The 21,557-nt window shown below is 42.4% G+C and overlaps 5 protein-coding genes across 5 annotated transcripts; 4 read left to right on the top strand and 1 right to left on the bottom strand.

Annotated features, from left to right (window-relative positions):
• Positions 1 to 3,421: 3,421 nt before the first annotated feature.
• AWJ20_1815 (uncharacterized protein) lies at positions 3,422 to 3,784 on the top strand (the record flags this gene model as incomplete). The annotated part of the gene is made up of 1 exon (XM_018878723.1): positions 3,422 to 3,784. One exon carries the CDS (start codon positions 3,422 to 3,424, stop codon positions 3,782 to 3,784), a length of 363 nt encoding a protein of 120 aa, XP_018735997.1.
• A 229-nt stretch (positions 3,785 to 4,013) lies between these two features.
• AWJ20_1814 (uncharacterized protein) lies at positions 4,014 to 6,578 on the top strand (the record flags this gene model as incomplete). Its single annotated transcript, XM_018878722.1, has 1 exon — positions 4,014 to 6,578. The coding sequence occupies one exon, from the start codon at positions 4,014 to 4,016 to the stop codon at positions 6,576 to 6,578; it is 2,565 nt and encodes an 854-aa protein (XP_018735996.1).
• A 908-nt stretch (positions 6,579 to 7,486) lies between these two features.
• On the top strand, positions 7,487 to 9,592 carry AWJ20_1813 (uncharacterized protein; the record flags this gene model as incomplete). The annotated part of the gene is made up of 1 exon (XM_018878721.1): positions 7,487 to 9,592. The coding sequence occupies one exon, from the start codon at positions 7,487 to 7,489 to the stop codon at positions 9,590 to 9,592; it is 2,106 nt and encodes a 701-aa protein (XP_018735995.1).
• Positions 9,593 to 12,932: 3,340 nt separating this feature from the next.
• On the bottom strand, positions 12,933 to 14,375 carry QRI1 (UDP-N-acetylglucosamine diphosphorylase; the record flags this gene model as incomplete). Its single annotated transcript, XM_018878720.1, has 1 exon — positions 12,933 to 14,375. The coding sequence occupies one exon, from the start codon at positions 14,373 to 14,375 to the stop codon at positions 12,933 to 12,935; it is 1,443 nt and encodes a 480-aa protein (XP_018735994.1).
• A 3,389-nt stretch (positions 14,376 to 17,764) lies between these two features.
• SLN1 (Sln1p) lies at positions 17,765 to 21,286 on the top strand (the record flags this gene model as incomplete). Its single annotated transcript, XM_018878719.1, has 1 exon — positions 17,765 to 21,286. The coding sequence occupies one exon, from the start codon at positions 17,765 to 17,767 to the stop codon at positions 21,284 to 21,286; it is 3,522 nt and encodes a 1,173-aa protein (XP_018735993.1).
• Between the last annotated feature and the right edge of the window lie 271 nt (positions 21,287 to 21,557).

Genomic DNA, 21,557 nt, shown 5'->3' with positions numbered 1-21,557 from the left:
CCTAGTGTCCACTTCAACACCGAAACCAGTATCGACAAAGTAAATAAATCAAACAGGACTTTAAAAATGATCGGGTGTAAATGATTTTTTATCTTTTTCAGCAGCCCAGATCTGTGCCGTAGTTTTATATATGCAAGCAGCTACAATCAGATTGTGTTCTAACTTCACGATTAGAGCAGAGGTTAGGGGTTTCAAACGAAGATGAAATTTATGGTAAAGTAGCGAGGAATTTCCAATGGAAATATACCAGTCCAATAGTAGCCGTAAAAAAAAAGAGATTCTATCAGAAAATTCCTAACAAATCAAACTTAAAAATGCACGAACGATCGGTACTAGCTGTTGATGTTCCTTCCAACGTAAAACTGATGATGAGCGTGCAGTGATCGATATTTCCCAAAGTACGGCAGCGATTTGGGACGAAGTGAGGAATCTTTTATTTTGTTATTAAAACTCATTTAAAAAATATCGGCAAATGAGAGGAACTGATATGACCGACTTGGCCGGCGAGAGAAGGCTAGCTGCCTCACATTGCTTTTTTTTTCCTCCGCAATTTCACTGCCATTGGCACCTGTTCTACTTGTGAAAAGCGCCTACGTGGGGGCCCAGCTAGCTGGTATGCGCAAACGGTGGGCATCCTCGGCATATCTTTAATTACTAGATTCGTTATGTAGCTGCTGATGAATCAGTCTGTTTAGATCGAACATACATTTGTTATAGTTTCTCTACAGTTTGTCTCTTCTACAATTCATAGCATGAACAGTCAGACCAAAGTTGGCTATTTTAATGGTCAAGCTGCTTATTTATACGAAGATAGACAGACGCAAACGATAGGCGGATGTCACAATGCGCGGTGAGTTAAAATAGACCCAGCCCTATACAGCAGGTGGGGTAGCCAACAAAATTTGACACCGTGGTGTGCATGTCTTAACGCCGCTGGGCACTGGGGCTGAAACATTTTTTGTATCCGATCATACCATGATCAGCCCTCAAATACCTATGTATAACTTGTACAGACCGAATTGGTTCCTTTACTTATCGTTCCAGTTAAGACTACTCAATATGCGATCTTTGTTTTTCAATCATGGGACCGGAGCTCGTAGCCCCTTCGCCAAACCTCCTTCGTATGGCGTCGATCACAATGCACATGCATGATAAGCCGTTTAGTACATTCAACCGCGACGGGTGTTGGAAAATACCATATATTTTACTCTCCGGCTTATTCTATATAATTTTCTCTAGGCACGAGGTCATGGTGGCAGTGATTATCGGGTTAGACTCTCTTTGTTTGACCTGTAGCTTCCTTGACTTGTAGAATGAACGGTGGATCATCTCGTTCTTCGACTCGGCAGGCAATCTATGACACAATTCGAGATTTGTTTATACATTTTGGTTAACGGTGTCAGAATCAGTTTCCGTCTCTTTGAGTTCGAAAGATCTCGTCCAGCTGACATGTGCCAACATCAACACTATCTGAGTACGCCAAGGCCCGCCGGCTACTAACATTCAGGAAACAGGAATAGCGAGGAAGAGCGAACTTGATCTCACTGACTATTATAGGTATGACAGTACCGACAATAATCTGTTGGTGATCCAAGATCGAGACAAAAGACCGGGATAATAAAAGTGGTAGTGGAACACTCTATATTTGTTTCGCAGGGCTGATTGATTCCCCCGCATCTTTGACCTACACCAACAAAGGCCCTTTTCGGTTAGACCGAAGATTGCAGTGAGATAAGCTTTGGTGCACAGTTACCACTACAATTGAAAAAACGCTCAGATTTTATCATACTTCAATCTAGATTCACCTATAGATATAGCTAAATATTTCTACGCTCAGGTCAACATGTTCTTGGATATCTTCGCTATTAAAGTTTGATGGGCCAATTCCAAATTCTGAGGGTGTCTTTTTTAGTGGAATCACTAAGGTTGACAAAGTTCAGGCTGTCTCCGATATCGGCAGGCAGGGCACCAAGTTCCCCAACCCTCACCCCTGTTCTTTGCTCGCAAGACAAAACTGGTTTGATATCTTACCCCGAAGTTTACTCTGTGATATGTATGATAAGCACCCACATCCTATTAATAATGAGACCGGACTTGTGCTCTCACCGAGTAAGCCGGGTATATTGTAGATAAATGAATGAAAGTTTCACCGGTTTTATGTTTTTCAGCGGGACGGAAAAATGCAAGCACGTTCAACTAAGGGTACCTCACCCGGCGTTAACAGATGCAGGGCTCAGGGTGACGTGCGTTTCTGCACTTACCCGGACTCATGTTCAAAGAGTAAATTGAGGTCCAGGAGATGAGGGGACCGGCGGGGAGAGGAAGGCTTCTAAATTTCAGGGCCGCCAAACAGTTGATCGTTCAGACCGAAAGCCAGCACGCCTAGCCAGCAGGGCCAAATTCATAATGACATCGGGCTCAAGCCGGTGATCCCTTTTATAATCAAAAAAGCTTGTCCAAGATGCCTAATCCATGCTATTTGGTTAACTTATATAGATAGACTGATAGAGGTATAGAGTTATATAATGAAGAAGCAGCCACGGCCCTCAGATGTCTCAGGTCTGTCCTGTCTAAAGTACACGAGCCAACTACTTCGAGTCTGTTCGGTAGCGAGTAGCCCCACTTCTCTCAAGGGAAAGAGCAACAGCAGCGGCTGCGCGGCAGCAGCCCAGCCAGAACAAAATGCATCATAGCCCAACCACCACTGCCAACTCCCACCAAACCTGCCTGTCCCCTAGCCCGGTTTGGAGACCGCATCCGCAGCTGGTGCAGCTTGAACGGGTTAACATTACTTTAAACACGAGAGACCGACTGGACCACCACTTTTGAGTTGCGAACTGAAGCAGATATTTCAGTACTTCTGAAATCGCAGGTTTTTTGAGTTTGGTGTATTCCTGCGGGTTACTGATCGCGGGCTTTGATTATTTTTTGCTTTCAAGACAGGCTGCTAGTTTTGAAGTAGAAAAAACCGGAATCGGTCAACAGTTGGACTGAGCCAGCTACTGGAATAGGAGGGTGTGTTCTGTGTTATAAAGGGCGACTGTAGCATAAAGACAACAAAGAATTCAACAGTCAGGCTATAGTATTCAAATAGATTTCGAAGTGAGGACTAGGACTAGTTTTCCAAGAGATACTTACTAGATCTTAAGTTACTGGCTTGTGAGAGGAGGTGATTAAAAAGTTAACTGTTCCCTTTCCTCGTAAAAACTATTCGTATTCTCGACACTCTTGACATTAAACATTTGTATTTCGTTTCACTGCTGACTTTATATTTTATTGGTTTAGGCTCACGAACATTTTCTCTGCGTGACAGCCAGAAACTATCAAAGGAAAAAAAAATTAACTAATACTATCTAAAAAGAGGAAATCTCCTTCGGACACCGGTTATATACTGGTTGACTGACCTTGTCGAATTGCCAGCATGAATATAGAGACTCAACAAGCCCCACACGGTCCTTCACAACCCCATCACGGAGTTATGGGCCCCTATGGTACTACACCAATGGCTGGTAATGGACAGCTTCCTAAGGCTAATGACAAGGAATTATTAAATCTCTATATCTATGATTATTTGGTCAAGCACAATTTGGTAGAATCAGCTCGTTCGTTTAACCGTGAAGCCGAATTCGGTAGATCGAACGGATCACGTACCTCGACGCCAAATACCAATGACCGAATGAATGGTCTTGGAGAAAGGTCACCCTCAATGGGCCAACGAAACGATTCGGATTTGAAGGGAAATCCTGACGGTAAGTTTCTTAGCAAGACACGTTTAGGATTTTAAATTATACTTGGCTTCTTAATTCTAGGAGTAAGACGTTACACACGAAGTCACATCGCAACAGGGCCTTTTCTTCCCAAAGAAGTTTTACAGTCTTCAAAGCATCGCTCTCTATATATATGAAACTAACAGTACAGACCGCAAAAAAGACGACGAAGAACTCCACTCACGCGTACCTCCTATAGATGCTCCACAAGGATTCTTGTACGAATGGTGGGTTTTATTCTGGGACATGTATAGCGCACGAGGTGCCAAGGGTGGAGGCAGTCCCGCTGCTCAACAGTATATCCAAGGTACTATGAGATTGAGACAGGAACAAGCCGCGAGGGCTGCACAGTTGCAGCAGAACGCGATGGCAGCTGGAATGGTGAATGCACATGGTCAGATTATCCCTGGTGGAATCATAGGCTATCCTCAAAACCAAGCACAAGCTCAAGCTTTAATGAATGCTAGGTTCAAGCAAGGTGTTCCTGGTGCTGGAATAGCTGGTGGTGGCCCGTTATTAGGAGCTGCTGGTGCACATTTGCCTGACAATATGACTGAAGCTGAGAAGCGAAACCAACTTGCACGGCAAGCCGCTGGTCTGCCAAATAACCGAAGGGTGCCGTCAGGAATGATGCCAGCTAATGTAAACCAGCAACTGCAGGCTCATATCTTGAAACAACAGCAGCAAATGTATGTTCAGCAACAAGCACAGGCCCAGGCTCAAGCACAGGCCCAGCAGCAACAACAAGCAGCAGCTGCAGCAGCTGCTAATGTAGCTCAACAACAACAACATCACCAGCAACTGTCTGCCCAACAGCAGCAAGCTGCCGCTGCTGCGGTAGCAGCACGACAGCAGAGACTAGGCGGACAGAGAGATTCAATCACTGAAGATGCTATTCGCTCTCATTCGCCTACTCCTCAAGCCTCGTCTCCCGTTAAGCGACAGAGATTATCCCCAGATGGAGAATTTGCTAACCGACCCATGAGTGCTGACGGACAGGTGAATCTTCAGCAGCAGCAACAACAGCAACAGCAACAACAAATGATGTTGATGCCTGGTGCTGGAGTTACTGGCCCCGATGGTAATGCTGTTTTTAGTGCTCAAATGATGCAGCAGTTGAAGGTGCAGCAAGCCCAAGCCGCTGCTCAAGCTCAAGCCCAAGGTCAGCCCTTACCACAACAATTCCAACAGTACAATGCTATGGTGGGTAGTCAACAACGGGCAATGATGAATGCTGCTCAAGCTGGTAAGTTGAACCCGAATGGCGGTAGCAGTGGTCCAAATTCAGGAGCTGGTGGTGCGGGCTCACCAATGCAGCAACATCAGGATGATAATCAACAACTTATGTTCCAAGTCGATGGATATAATAATGGTGCAGTAGGTAGTGGTGGTCCCCCAGGCCAACAGCCACCAGGTGGTCTAAATGCAAATGGACAACCAGGTGGTGGTGCTGTTCCCGGCACCGGGCCTGGTAACCATCCCGCTGGTGGAAATGCCAGTGCTCTGCAAGATTATCAAATGCAATTAATGTTATTAGAGCAGCAGAACAAGAAGCGACTATTGGTAGCCAAGCAAGAGCAACAAGATGGAAAGCCTGGTGAGGGTCAGCCGGGGCCTCAGAGAACTTTGTCGACATCAGGTGCTACACCACAGTTTCAAAAGCAGCAACAGCAGGCCCAGGGACAGAACATGGCTGGAATGAATAGGATGGGCACGTCAGCATCCCCACCTGCTGGTAATGCTGGAGCTCCGTCGTCTGCTCCCGAACTGGCTCGTCGTAATACTACCACGCCACGACTTGCTAATCAGACGGTGGCCCCCGTATCGCCTTTGACTGATGTTGCTAGGTCTTCACCAAATATTGCCAACCGCCCTGCAGTCAATAACAATAATAATAGCAATGGTAGCAATAATGGACAGGCTAATTTCAATGGTAATATACCCATTGATTTCAATGTCATGGTTGGTGAGATCAACGGTCCTATGATGAGACCGTGGGCCATGCCAGGCGGCCATCCCAATATGCCCCAGGCTCAACAGTCACAACAACAACAACAACAACAACAGCAGCCGCAACAGGGTCCAAGAGGAAGCATATCTGGACCTGGTCAAGTCTCATGGCAATCTGGACAACAGGGCAATGGAGCAGAAAACAATTCTACCAATAGCAATTCTAACAATAACAATAACCCATCACAACGAATGCCACCACCTCAAGGTATCGTCAACGCCGTTGGTAATCGAACGCAACCTTCATCTCCCAACCTTATTAACCCCCCTACACCTACTCAGGCAAATGCCACTGCTAAATCGATAGTCAAGGGAAAGAAGGAGCCTGTTAATAATCGTAAGAAGGTCACCGGTAAGAAGGGAACTGGAGGCGCTGGAGCACCTGCGACTCCAATAACTTCAGAACCACCAACGCCGACAACTCCAATTACGCCCCACAATCCACCAAATGCATTTGGGTTGGGAGCTGGCAACGCTTCTAATGCTGCTAATAATAATGGTACGAATGCCGCAGTTGTTGCCAACGGTAAGGCCCCTGCAGCAGGAAACAAGGGTAGTAATAACAATTCAAACGATAGTTCTTCAGGGAACAACACTTCATTACTATCAATGGCAGCTAATTTCTCAATGGGTAGTCAACCAGGCAAATCAGAAGGGTCTGCTGATGACCCCACTAGTGGTGTAGGAGGAGACTACGGAGATGGTGAGCCTTCCTTCTTCAACGAGTTTACTACTGGTACAGAAGGTGAATTAGGAGACATTGATTTCGACTTTGAATCATTTTTAAATACAGACGGTTGACAAAGAAAAAAAATTTTATAAGGCAAAGAAAAAGAGACATCAGTTTTCAAGCATATTTATTTTGTTCCATTTTTTCGTATTTATTAGGCCCTCCTTTCGACTCCCTCAAGGTAACTAACTATTTTTAATTGTTGTTTGTTAACCAATTGTATCTGTATCTTCTCTATATCTATTTTGTAATATATTGTTAAATGATTATTCTCTATTTATCCATTGAATTTTTTGTTACCCAGCGGTAGTTTTGCCATGCTCTATTAACGTTTTTCAGATAATGGGAATTAGCATGCAAAACAGACCCTGCGTCTAACTTGCATCTGCCTCGGCTACTCTCGTGTTTTTCTGTTTACTTCTTGGTATGCACAGCCGTTCACGATAACACTTACATTCGGTAACTTTCCCCGCCCTAACCTGCAGAGTATATTTTGAATACTTAGCCGATAATTAAATAGGGAGGTATTCCTTCCAGTCGGAATACACTTGGTTTCTAGAATTGGGTATACGGTTTCCAGCACTTGTGGTATTAGGACAATTTACAAGGTCTCTTTACTTTGTGCACATAAAATTAGGTGGTTGGCATTTTGTTTTAGAGTTTCATCCGCCTAAAGTTTACTAACCACTTGAATAAACTGACTGTATATCGTCTGTTTGGCTGCTTTAGCTTTTGCAATTGGACCCGACTTGCCTTTTTCTTTCTCACCCCATACATTCATTTATAAGAAGAAGAGGCGGCAATATTGTCAGCGAATGTACAGCAGCTAGCATACCCACCTGGATTTTGAACGAAATTTCGACTACACACTTTTGAACATTTATTCTCAGCTTATGTCAAAGATTTTTGACCTTTTTGATTCGCTTCTGTGCTTGCCCGTATCTTGCGGAGATCTCAAATTGCTTCTCAAAAAACGAGCATGAACATGGATTTGGAAACTGCAGATGAATCTGACCTAACTGGCAGCCCAGATGTGTTTCATGGAACTCCTCTAGGAGATTATTTAAGCGATGCAGGAATGTCCGACTGGGGAATAGACGACGGTTCAAGCGCTAGACAGAGCATTATTGGAGATGCAGGATTTGGCGACGCTAAACAGGCAATTCTTAACGATAATGATTTCTATCAAAGCGATGATGATGATAAAGATCAAAGCTCACGCTTTGATACCAAAGAAGAATCAATAATGCGCGGACGAATTATAGCAGCTGCTTCTATTCCATTTCCATTATCACTAAGTGCGGGTGGTATGTCACTACCTCAAGTACGCAAGCAAAAGTTTTTTGAGATTATCCGTAATGCTTTGAAACCACAACTGAATGGTATTGAGAATACGAAATTCCTGGAAAGATTCAGATATATTCTCATTAGCTCACAATTGTTGGAGTCTACAACCACGTCCATGGTAGCTAATCACAATATAGACCCTGTGACTCGACAAAAATTAAGAAAGCAAAACATTTTATTTGGAGATCATGGCCCATGGGAGACGCTTAAGATGCAGAGAAAATACTGGTCCGGTGGGGGTGGCTGTATAGTGGTAATTGTTACTCTACTGTCTTGGCAGATGAAAAAAGCGAAGCAATTACGACATGACCCCAAAGACGGAAATAACTCGGCTACATATTATAGGTGTACATGTGGGCTTATTGTGATACTGTGCACCTTCTTATTCCTTTTTGGGCATTCTCGAAGGAGGGCACTCCGAATGTTGCGTGCTAAGACTATCGCCTATGCATCTCACTTCGTCGAAAACAATCTATCGTTTGACGTGGCTGTCTCAAAATGCCTATCTCTCATCCAAGAAGTTGATCTGCTTAGTATGGGATACCAGCCCAGTCTGGCCGATGCTTCAGTAATTGGCAGTCGTATTCCTGGATCCAGATTAATGGCGAAAGATAATATCAAGCAGATGAGAACTGCCAAGTCGCTGCGGTCGGCTGTTTCCTCAAGTCTATACCTGGCCATCACAGCGTACCTAGATGCTATTAAGGAATGCTTGGGCTGCTGTTCAGAGCTTGATCTGCAGCGGTATTTTGATATCTATGAACTGCAAGGCCCCCAGCAGGAGTTTTCGTTTGTCATGAATGATGATTTCGTTGGTTTTACCAATACTACAGGTTGGGGATCACTAGCTAAAGAAGTTTACTATGGATCCAATGGCGGAAATGTGTCCCTTAAATTTCTCCGCAACGAATTCAAGCGCTTACATTTCCTTAGAAGAGCTTTTATATGCTGCTTAATATCTGCCTCTGCATCAGGAGAGTGCACAAGACAAGAGCTTGGTAAGTGGGGCAAAATTGTCGATCACGTTGAATCATGTTCTGGTCTCATGATGAGGCTATCCACTACGATTTCCAGAAATAATCTATTACCAATAGTCGAAAACAATTCGTCTGACGCGTTTCTGGATCCCAAAGTTCTTTCAAGAGTTAGTAAGCTAAATGCATTGACGGCCTCGCTTCAGCATATACAGGCGAGACTTCATTTTCTGTCAGAAGAGACAGAAAATTTTGACCTTAATTATGAGCAGATGGGTGAAGAGATTAATGGTCTACTATCAACCTGGAAAGCATCTTTAGCAGCAGGTGATTCAAATGCGATGTCTACCTTCAAACGAAAACATCTGCAAAATGCTAGTACGTGCACAGAGGCAACTTTAATTGAAGACCAGTCTTTAGAAAGTGGGCTTTTTGGGCATGAACCTAAGTTGTCAGATTTTGATGACAATTCCAGTAGCACTTCTATGGACGAATCTGTCCGTCAGAGTTATGGGCCTATACGAGATACCGGTCCCAGTTCTCGCAGTACTTCTACCTCTTCCATGACAATTCTTGAAGGTATAGTGGGAAACGAGGGTACTAAGAGAGTATTCTCTCAACTACCTCGACAAGCAAGGCTTAGTCTCATGAGACAGCAAAGAGAACTTGAAGCTGAAAGGAAATCTGTAAGGGCACAGCGAGATAACTTTGTGTTGGAACTAGGAAGTGTACTGGACCAACGAAAAGCCCACTCTAACCAGTAGATCACAATTGCATTTTTAATTTACGACTTGAATGACCAGTTTATTTTCTTTATGATTATTTTTTGTTATGCTATTTTAAAAATATTAACTTTCGGATGTAATAAAAAATTTATATTCTGTCCTTCCTGGCTAGTTGGCAATCATAGCCTTATTTTAATACTGTATTGAGATATACCAGTTCTTCTTCCAGGATTCTCAGCTTAGCATAGCTACTATCTAAGTCTCTAAGAATACGAGAACGAACACTCCTACTTTGTTCTGGTCCTGGATTAGTTAGTTATTATAGCTATATTTTGGTTGTAAGATGAAACGTACCATGTCTTTGTCTCATCCCCTCAAGTTCCTCAGTCAACTCGCTACAGATTCTTCTCAGTCGATATATATTCCGACTCAAATCTTCTTTCTGAATACTCATGTTGATTAAAAGTAAGCTTAAATTTCGATAGTAGACGAAAGACAGAGATACAGGGACATGGTCCTCTCTTATAGTTCTCATTCTTGGAACAAATCCTGAAGTTATATCATGCAACAAATTACCTGCTTTCTGCAGTGCACCGTGATCCACTTACTGTGATATAACATTATTTATTTATTAATAATAGTATCTATCCAATTCAGTTTGTAAGTTGTTGATGAGAGCATCCAGTTCGTTGAGCTCATGCACAAGTTCTGCAAATTGCCTATCTCTTCTATACTTCAGCCCTAAACTCTGTCAGTAAGCTCTATTAACAAATTTAAGAAGCTCTCTTACCACATTGTATTTGATCCACCCTCTCAACCAATCGTTCCCTGCGCATTCTAAGTGAGTCCAATCCGATAATTAGCAGTTGCTGTCTAGTGTATTCGTTGGAGCGCCTCATTTTGATGATGTGGAGAAGCAGCATATACGGTAAGCATATATATATAGAATCCCAGCGTAGTAATGTTTTATATGTGCTGAGAATGCAAGTAATCCTTACTTGAGAACCGCAGTCTGTGAGTTTCACAAGGTACATGAATTGACTTCCAATGCAATGAGTCCCACTGATTGAGAAATCTCAGGGGTATGCATGCAACGCAGATCAACCTAACTAAAAGCGGATCACAGGCTTCTTCCAAAGCATGGCCCGCGCTCCCTTACCTATATCGGTAACGGGGTTTCGCCTAAAAGACATCTGGCCTTCTAGTTCTCTTCAGTATTCCTTAAGCAATGGCTTAGAATATGCTTGGATCTAAATGCAATTTTATATTCATTAGAGTAAAATATAAGATATATATGTCGGACAAAAAACTTCACGACATATTATACAGCTCATTTTTCTTAGCGTTGATCAAAGAAGTGATTTCGGCTATCTCCCTTTTCAATCTCTTACGAAGGTGCTCAGCCGAGGGAGGTGATGCTAACAGTTAGGACAATTCTAATCTATTTCCATTTGTGTACTTACGGCAACTAAACTCAATGTCAGCTAGATCTTGTTCAATGTCATCTCGGGTTTCTTCCAAATTTTGGATTTCCATTCTTAGCTGCTCTTTTTTGCGATTGAAGTAATAACTCATTGGAAACTTGAGTTTCAAAACAAGCGGTAAACTCGCAGCTTTTATAGCTGAGCAAAACGCATTGTGATATCCACTTCTTTTCTTTTTTGATTCACTAAATTAACTCATTAAGGTGGGGAAATATGCTACATATCTAATTCAACACGATAGATCGTGTAACGCTCGCCTCGACAAACTCGTTTCAAATAGATCTGCGTGCCTCAAAGTTACATAGGTGTCCTCATAGACCTGCGAATGTAAGCTTCCTACAAGGATTTTGACTACCAAAAAAAGCAATGTGCTATCGTATTATTATATTAATACACTTATCAAGCTATAGTTTTACTTTTGTACTCCCCTGTATAGAGCCAGCAACTCCTTTTCAAGAATGCGGATTTTTGTGGTGCGATTGAGTATTTCCCTGCGAAGTTGTCTTTTGAGGCAAACTTGTCAATTGTTAGTACAAAAGTTTTAAATTCACTAGCACTACTACTCACAAGACTCGAAGGTTATTCTCCTTTCACGTTCAACAAGTTCCTCTCGATGGCACTTCTCTTCTTTGATATTCTGCACAATCCTTTCGCATATTCTATTTTTTTCCCATGAATCCATGACTAGTTTGTTGGCCTGAAGGAAAAGCCTGACGATATAATGTAAGCAAATTAGACCATTTCTGAAGAAGTGACATACCAACATCAGTGGAATTGGCAGCAATCTTGGTACGATCTATCTCTGAAGTTGATCTGTCTAAAATGGTGTAATTATTCTAGTGAGTAGATTACGTAATTTTTTTTACTTGTATCAAAGTGTTTTGTGACATTTGCTAAATCCGCTTAATATTTTGTGCCCGATTTATGCTATAAATCTTCTCTTGTTTCCATTAGAAGCTTGTACAATTCATATCATATATTCTTACCGCACATTTGATTAATCTTCCAGTTTCTTACTCCCTTCGCCATTTCCACATTGCAAGGCTCGGTTTGATTTTGTAAATATTTGCTTTTACCCAATTTTGACCTGTGTCATATTGACATATTATGTTTTCTCTGACCATTATTTAATTGGCTTTCCTTTTTCTTTCGACGTAGATGGTTTTTTTTACATATGTCGAAGACTCGTTAAGGCAAGAGCATTGGGAGTAACACAGATTACCTATGTGTATTAGTTTGTGGCACTGGATGGATTAAAATATATCATTAAAGAGTCATCTGGTCTAGTGCTATAGAAATGCCAGAATTATCTCCTAACAGTTCGCAGTTCAGACTCAAGGGCATGTTGGCGGGTGTCATAGAAGCTGAGGTCATTTTGCAGCTCCTCAAGCATCTTGTCCCTTAATTCGGCTATAAGTTAGTGAGGTTTGAAAAGTGCTTCAGTGCGGTCCCTTACATGGTCTTCTGGTTCTCAAGTCACGAATATCCCGTCGGACGCTATCGCGAAGTCTGTCTAAGTCAGCCAATTCGCGGCGAATATGCTCTCGCCGTGTGGTAATATCAGTGGCGACGTTGCGCGAAGCAGGAAACATGGCTTAGCGGCATCAACTGGAATTGGAAATTCAAGTTTATATATTATTTTCCTTGCGTTGATTCGCATGCGGTGTGCAGCGTTTCCCCGTTTCTCGCTTATCAATTCAAATAAGGTTACATCGATAACTGCATTGCAGATTCAGGGGTATGTATATTTCCATTTTCTTCGGTTATAACCAGCCACCTTTTTTAATAGTATCTTCCCAATTCGGAAATTTCAATACAAGCATGAAATAATGCGAGTTATCTATTATTATATAATATAACTAAGAATAAATTTTAAAAAAAATTAAATGAAAAAGCTAAACAATAGAAGATGCGGGGATTTTTCTACCTTTGAAAGATTCCAAGCCTTCACCACCGTAACTAGTTAGTGGAGAAACCTCGACATCGCCTTCTAGGATGGCGCCAGCAGCAGTCAGCCATCTGGCCGATTGGCCCAACACATCGGAACGAGAAGTCTCAGGACAATCAACTTTAGCACCCGGCCCATTCTTCAAAGGACTGAATTCGTCCTGTCTATTTACCTCCAAAGAGGCGAAATTGTTGAATGCAAGTCTAGGGAAAACGTCGAACACAAACTGCTCTAGCTTCACACCATTGGGGGCAGAAGGCTTGACGGTGGAACCAGTTTCAGCGTCAGCAAATGGAATTTTCTTGTGTGCAACGTGGAATGGTAAGAATGATGACTCCCAATTCGGGATATTGAGGAGAAATTTAGCCGAGTAGTAGTGGTTGACAATGTTGGCAGCTCGGAACTTGAGAAGTTTGTCATCATGAGCTTCAGTGGCAGAAGCAAGTTCGGATGGGATTTCTGAATATTCAATAACGCCAGGAGCACCATTTTTAGAGACAATCAAACCAACAGATTCGGTTGCATCTCGTTTGCGAACAACTTTGGTGGCTATGTCAACATTTCTTTGAAGTGCGAAACCAATAAAAGCTGGATCTGCCACCTTGACAAGACAGTTGTCAACGCAGTATGTGTGAATATGTTCAATACCTCTCTTCTTAATATCAGCGAGAATGTTGTGCTTGTAGAGAGCGTTATAAATACCACCGTTGCCATCGGGAGCCACGGCAACTGATGACTTACTCTCAAGGATGATCTTCCCTTCAGGAGTGAGGCATGGAAGAACACCTTGCTCAAAAAAGATAACATTTGCAGGATCCAAGCCAAAATATTTGTTGTCCTTGAAAAACTGCTCTACAGACTTTCTAGTAGGTCCACTAGTCATGATGTACCAGGGTACAACTACACTTTCTGAGGCAGTAGGAACAGCAGCCTTGGCCAGTTCCGTAATTTTAATGATTCTTTCGGCTTGAAGCTGGAAGAGACTCTTATGAGAGGGCAAATTCACATCGTAACAGCCTTTTGGATTGGAAGAACCCAGACGAGTTCCTTGACCGCCAGACAAAAGAACCACACCGACCTTATTAGCAGCAATCGCCTCAAGACCCAGTTTAGACCAGGCAGCAATCTGACTGGGATCAGCGTCAACAACAGATCCGGTTGCTTCCTTTGGCAGAGGAGAGATAATATCAGGAGTAGCTACGCCTGTGTTGTGTTTGCCGTTAAGAGTATTCTGGGCAACTTCAGTAACAAACTGAGGATTGATTTGATCCAACTGGGTGAGTAGAGATTCTTGCTCGCTTGGACTTAACTTATCCCAAAACTGAAACACATGGCCTTGGCCAGCAGACTCATATTTTGAGCGAAGGCTTTGAATATCTGAGCTAGTCATTGGGATGATGTGATAGAACTATGACTGAAAACTCCGTATGAAACGAGTCCGAAAGTAAGCTATGAAAGTTTTTAGCTGTAATAAATTAAATGAAATTTTAGTGTTGGGTAACACTAAAATATTTGTAAACAATAGAGTAATTGAAGTTGTTGTGTATTAGCCGAAGATTTTGGAACGTTGACTGTACAACACTGAGTTTGATTTCCAGGTTAGGTCTATGTTTACAGAAAGGCGCTTATCCCAGGGGGTGAAATTGGGATCAGTATATCAAAACCTTATAAGGGTCAGATGGTTCAGAAAAAGGTAGATTAATTGGAAGGTCAAATGAGAGAATAAACGTGCAATAGTGTCAATAAAACGAGGTCCGATGATTGTCAGTGGTCGGTGCTTAGCAGTTGGTTTATATATAATTTATCTAAACCAGGGTGGGCTATATTTGGATCATTGTACGCGTGGTTCCCAAAACGTGCATATTAGGCCGAGCCTCGCAGGTGAAGGCAGTGAGATGAAACTAAGGTAGGAAAAATTAGGGCATAAGCTAATGGCTTATTGGCGGCGAAGTCATACCACGTCTGGATCCGTTGATATATGCCCTTCAAAACTCCTAGAATATGAATAGCTGCCAGTAAAAGAAGACTTTGAACCTCATATGAAGTACCTTTTCCGCACCTATGGGACATGAATATGTGTACATTTTGGCATTAAGGTTAGGCAGTGCAAGTTAAACTACTATGTCCAAACGCCATCATCTTCTCGGATTAGAATGCCAAATCTCTCGTGGACATATTCTGGTCTTCATTGGGATTCCAACACTAACAGTTCGTTTATTTATTGTCATTTTCAGCAAAGTTTGGGGTCAAAACTAGACTAATTAGTGTTCCTCTGTTTACTGACTTCCTATTTAGGTAGTTAATTGAGTGTTATTTTTAGTTCTGCAGCTTCGGGTGTGAAGGAAAAATCCAGAGCCACATCATTCGCAAAATCTCCGTGCCTGTTAAGCGCATGAAAAACAAGTAGACGAATATTATGGTTCTGGCTGAGGTTTCTGGTGTTCATTTCATGGAATAAACCTTTAAACCCCGATCGCCGTTTCATCTAACACTTCTCAATTTTTTCATCAGTTAATTGCTGGCACAGTTGAAGAGGGAGGAAATCAGCTGGGTGATGAGAATAAATTAAATAGGATACCAGACAATGTGTACAATCGCAGGACCAGCTGACCATACCTAGTCGAATATGAGATATTCTTGTAGACTTCCCCCACAATATCGAATATCTCTTACTGCTAGATTTACGGCCGAGCCGTTTATCGCTCGCAAACAGCAGTAGTTTGTTATACTCTAAACTATGAAATCCGAGATATTCTATATACCATTGGATAGTGTGTCCATGTGAGCGAGCGCGTGACGGTCTATAACATGGCACGAATCTATCTGCAAATTACCCACTTAAGAGAGGAGGAGTTTCACTTATTTTTAGTTGATTTGGTGAGTACAAAAATAGGGGCTTTATTATAGGGTATAGAATGGTGAATCAGATAGCCGCACAATAACCTCTTCTGCCCCTTTCCCTTCCTCTCACTCGCACCCTCCACTATAAGGCTATGACGCAATTCACAGGTTTGAACCTACTGACAAAGTCACAAAAAACTCCCATCGAAGTTGAGGAGAGCGCAGACTGAATAGCTAAATAAAAAACGGTTAGATTCCTGTGACCTCTCCACAATTTTGAAGTGACCGTTGAGTTGACTCCAATTATAGATCAGAATGTGACGACTTCTGGCTGCCATCTAAACCCGTATCAAGAATTAGACATACACACCATTTATGAGGCAAACCAAAGAGGGGTAGTATAGCAGAACTTCTAACAAGCAAGCGTGACTGCGGTAGAGACGATGCAAGCGCAACCTTAACATAGTTATGCAAGGTACGAGAGCTGCGACTCGGCTGTCAGAGCTGGTGCCGCGTTAGGACATGCGCAGACACCGTCGTAGGGAGGAACTGAGAATAAAGGGGAACAATGGTGACATGGCAAAACAGCAGCAGGTAGTAAACCACGGCATCTTATGCATCAGGGCCCTGGACGCAGGGTAGCTTTTTAAAATGTAGCTCAGAGTTCTTGTCTACAGGCTAGCAAGGGGCAGCAAGCGTACAAGAATAGTAGTCTTAAGTGAAAACAATTTGTCCACTCATTTCCAGACTAAGCTAATCATATATTATCATATATTGAAACGGCTGGCCCCATTTAGGGCCAGAAGAAGAAGCCAACAGCCCTTCAACCCGATTCGATCAGTCCATGCGGAAGACCCTAACCCGTAATATGCAGATTAAGGAGTTGACGGTACCATTTTAAAACGTCTGTTGGCGGTCACTTTACAAACTTAGCCAAGGTTAGATTGAAGCAGACCTAATCAAATTCTGTGATAGAAATCTTCTGGTATAAACACAACAACTCAACTGAGTTAACAGACTGGTAAGTTTGTGGCCATGTATAACCAATGTTTTTTGGATTGATTTAATTAAATACTAAAGTTTTACTAGCGGTTAGCCTTTTCATTAGGGATTTGATTAACACGGCGGTATTATTACGTGACGTCACTTGTGATAAGCTGCGTGAAGCACCACAGGAACAAAAAATCTAAAAGAGATTATTTCCTATCGCATTCATTACAAAGAAAAAGGCATTCAAAGTTGGCTTGATTGACTAAGTATCAGCCAAACAATTACAAACTATTTGTGGCAACTTATTTACCAACTAGATCTAAGAGTTCGTGAGAGTGTGTTTAGCATAGCGTGGAGGTTGGTGTGACAAGAATAAGTGTAAGTAAGGGGTGTGGAGTTGAGTTACTGCCACCGTATTTTATGATGATTGGTGTCAAGCTCGACCCTGATATTGGACTGGTTTAAACACTATTTTCGAAAGAATCCCGGAAAGCCATGATGTGATGATTACTTAATGACGGCGACTTTTGTCTTAGGAAAAAATACCGGATAGCGAAGGCTAGATCCGGTTGTGTGTCATCATAGTGGACTTATGGTATAGCTTAACGAAGGTGATGTAGCTATTGTGGCACAAGTGTTTTGATTTAACTTGATTGTCTGGTTAGATGATGATGACAACTTGTCAATAACGAGTATTGTTACTATCTAAGGATTTTTATTTGTCGTCATAGTATTATAGTGACGCGTGCAAGCAGCTCAAGTTGTTTGCCGTTTGGAGGTGATTTCTAACATATAACTAGAACTTTTCAAGACTTGTAGGTCTAAGACCCAAGTATTTGCACTTCAGATATTCAAAGTCTGGTATCTGTTATTCAATACAGACTCAAAAAACAATTTGCAAGTTATTACATATACCGCCATCAAAATCAAGAGACCGAATACTAGAAAATGGCAGCTGTTCTCGAAACTCCACCCCTGACCCCTTTGGGTCCTTACGATGAAACTTACCAAGCAATTTATAACTTGGTTTCTGGTGTTGTGCCTGGCACTGTAGCATCGCTACCGGGCCCAGACTCTGAAAACAAGCGCTTGCTATTGGAAGAATTATCACGTTTGGGCTATGGCCATTCTTTTAACAACCTCCCGGCGAAAGAGTGCAAAAATGGAAGCTATCGCAATGTTACAGCAGTTCCTGAAGCTCCCGCTTCAAATGGTTTACTCAGCAGTCTTTTTAGTACAGTTCAAAAGCAACAGCAGCAAATCAACAGCCAGAGAGCTACTGTGGACTCGCTTGAGTCCAATTTATCACAAGCGAGAGCTCTTGTTAATGCATTTACTGACTCAATCCAGCCTGATCAAAAGCGAATCGTCGACACTGACCTACTCGATCGTGAACTAACGAAGTCCCAAAATGCGAACAAGGCTTTCCAGAAGGCGCTAAGGGAAATCGGTGAAGTAGTTATTGCTGTCGCACAAGGTGACCTGTCGAAGAAAGTGACCGTTCATGCTCAGGAAATGGACCCTGAAATTGTAAAATTCAAGGAGACTATTAATACTATGATGGACCAACTGCAACGGTTCGCTAGTGAGGTTACCCGTGTAGCTACAGAAGTTGCAGGAGGTACTCTGGGTGGTCAAGCTGAGGGCGAAGGAACAGTAGGTGTTTGGCGAGAACTCACGGATAATGTTAATGTTATGGCATCCAACCTGACAAACCAAGTGAGAGAAATTGCTGACGTCACTCGTGCGGTTGCTAAGGGTGATTTGTCCCGTAAAATCAATGTTCATGCCCAAGGAGAGATCCTCGAGTTGCAAAAAACGATTAATACAATGGTGGATCAGCTGCGTACTTTTGCTTTTGAGGTCACGCGAGTAGCTCGTGAAACAGGTGTAGAAGGTCGACTTGGTGGCCAAGCCCAAATTGAAGATGTTGAGGGAATTTGGAAAGAGCTTACCGATAATGTAAATGCCATGGCCAGTAATCTTACTGATCAAGTAAGAAATATTGCCAATGTTACTACTGCTGTAGCTCGAGGTGATTTGTCTCAAAAGGTATCCGCAGATTGTAAGGGTGAAATTTTGGACCTTAAGTCGACTATCAATAAGATGGTGGATCGTTTGCAGACTTTCGCTACTGAGGTCACTACGTTAGCTAGGTCTGTTGGTACTGAGGGTATTCTTGGTGGTCAGGCAAGAGTAGAGGATGTCGAAGGAGCGTGGAAAGAAATAACTGAAAATGTCAACGTCATGGCTTCGAACCTGACAACACAAGTACGCAGTATCGCACATGTTACTACCGCAGTCGCCGAAGGTGACTTGTCTCAAAAAATTGACGTTCATGCGCAAGGTGAAATGCTAGCACTGAAATCAACTATCAATAAGATGGTGGACCGATTACAGTTATTCGCCTCTGAAGTAACGCGTGTCGCCAAAGATGTCGGTATCGATGGTAAACTAGGTGTCCAAGCCCAAGTATCGGATGTCGATGGGCTCTGGAAAGAAATCACCACCAATGTCAATACAATGGCTGCCAATTTGACAACACAAGTACGTGCATTTGCACAGATCACTGCTGCTGCCACTGATGGTGATTTTACAAGATTTATTACCGTAGAAGCAAGCGGTGAGATGGACGCCCTTAAAACGAAAATTAACCAGATGGTTCTAAACTTGCGAGAATCTATTCAAAGGAACACAGCTGCCCGTGAAGCTGCTGAGTTGGCCAATCGAGCCAAATCTGAATTTTTGGCTAATATGTCTCACGAAATCCGTACTCCAATGAATGGTGTCATTGGAATGACACAGTTGACTTTAGATACTGAATTGACTCAATATCAGAGGGAAATGCTCTCAATTGTTCACAATTTAGCCAACTCGCTACTAACAATCATCGATGATATTTTAGATATCTCGAAGATTGAGGCCAATCGAATGACCATTGAGAAGATTGCTTTTTCTTTGCGTGGCACTGTATTCGGTGCTCTCAAGACTCTAGCTGTCAAGGCAAATGAAAAACCGCTAGATCTGGTCTACAAGATTGACAACACATTTCCAGATAGTTTAGTTGGTGATTCATTCAGATTGAGGCAAGTCATTTTGAACCTTGTTGGTAATGCTATTAAGTTTACAGAGAGCGGTGAAGTAGCTCTTAGTGTACGAAAGGCAGATGATCAGTCGAAGGGAAACCCTGATGAAATGATGATTGAATTCTGTGTGTCGGATACTGGTATAGGTATCCAAGGTGATAAGCTTGATGTAATCTTCGATACTTTCTGTCAAGCTGATGGATCTACTACAAGAAAGTTTGGTGGCACTGGTCTTGGTCTATCAATCTCGAAACGATTGATAAACTTGATGGGTGGTGATATTTGGGTCAAATCCGTATATGGTAAAGGATCCCAGTTCTATTTTACATTGGCTCTTCAACCCGCTGATGCTGGCCTCACTCAGCTTCTTGAAAGCATTGCACCTTTCCGTAATCATTATGTTTTGTTTATTGACACTGTCCACGAACCACAAGTGACAGAGCAACTTGTTGAAAATATGGCACGACTCTATCTCAACTGTATTGTTGTGCATTCAGTAGAAGAGGCGCCCTTGCCAGAAAATTATACTGGTCCCAAATTCGATACGATTATTGTGGACACATTAGAAGTTGCAACTAAATTGAGAATGTTAAACCATCTGAAGTACATTCCATTAGTGTTACTCAACCCTTGTATTCCACAAGTGAACCTGAAGTTGTGTCTCGATCTAGGTATTACGTCTTATGGTAATACGCCCTGCTCTACCCATGACATAGGAAACGTACTAAGACCTGCTCTTGAAAGTCGTGCTGCTCCGCTTAATTCAGATGGTGCAAAACAATTTCACATTCTTCTGGCTGAAGATAATGTGGTGAATCAAAAACTAGCTGTACGGATTCTGGAAAAGTACAAGCATCGTGTAGAAGTGGTAGAAAACGGTTTGGAAGCATTTGAAGCTGTCAAGCGTAAGAGATATGACGTTGTTCTCATGGATGTTCAAATGCCTGAAATGGGTGGTTTTGAAGCTACTGCAAAGATCAGAGAATGGGAGAAACAGAATATCACTATAAGGACCAGGACTCCGATTGTTGCGCTAACGGCACATGCCATGCTGGGGGACAGAGAACGCTGTATGCAAGCGCAAATGGATGAGTATCTGTCTAAGCCTTTGAAACCAGCATTACTGGTTCAAACTATTAATAAGTGTGTTCATAGCGTTAACCAGCTCCGTAACCTTGCTCTGGGACCAGCTCAGGCTAACACTGCTCTTGCTAAGAATAACGGCAAGTCCGGTGTTTCGGCACCTAAGTCTGTGTCGTTACTGCCTTCTGCGGGACATTCAGGTGCTAGTAGCCAACTTACGGGAGTCAGCGAGAGTAACCGAGGCAATGCAAGCAAAAGTAACGGTAAATCTGTCGCTACAAATGGCAGTAGTGCCAGTTGATGAAATTTTATGTCACGTTTTTTTCAATTTTGAATGAATTCTGTTTTTTGTCTTAATTGGTTTGTTTTTATTTATTTTCTACTGTATAATTTTTAACATTTACTCCCATTTAGGCGTCTTGATGGTGCACAAGCCCAGCTTGATCATCTTACATATAATAGCCCCATTACCTCAATGATTTAATAGTTGGAGATGACTATGGAAGCCAAGCAAGCAACAGCAATGCCCGAACTTAGTGGAGTACTGGGGAATACATTCCACGCATATTCTT

The sequence above is a fragment of the Sugiyamaella lignohabitans genome, chromosome A, assembly GCF_001640025.1.
Source record: "Sugiyamaella lignohabitans strain CBS 10342 chromosome A, complete sequence".
Taxonomy (NCBI): domain Eukaryota; kingdom Fungi; phylum Ascomycota; class Dipodascomycetes; order Dipodascales; family Trichomonascaceae; genus Sugiyamaella; species Sugiyamaella lignohabitans.
This window is presented reverse-complemented; position numbering and strand designations above follow the sequence as displayed.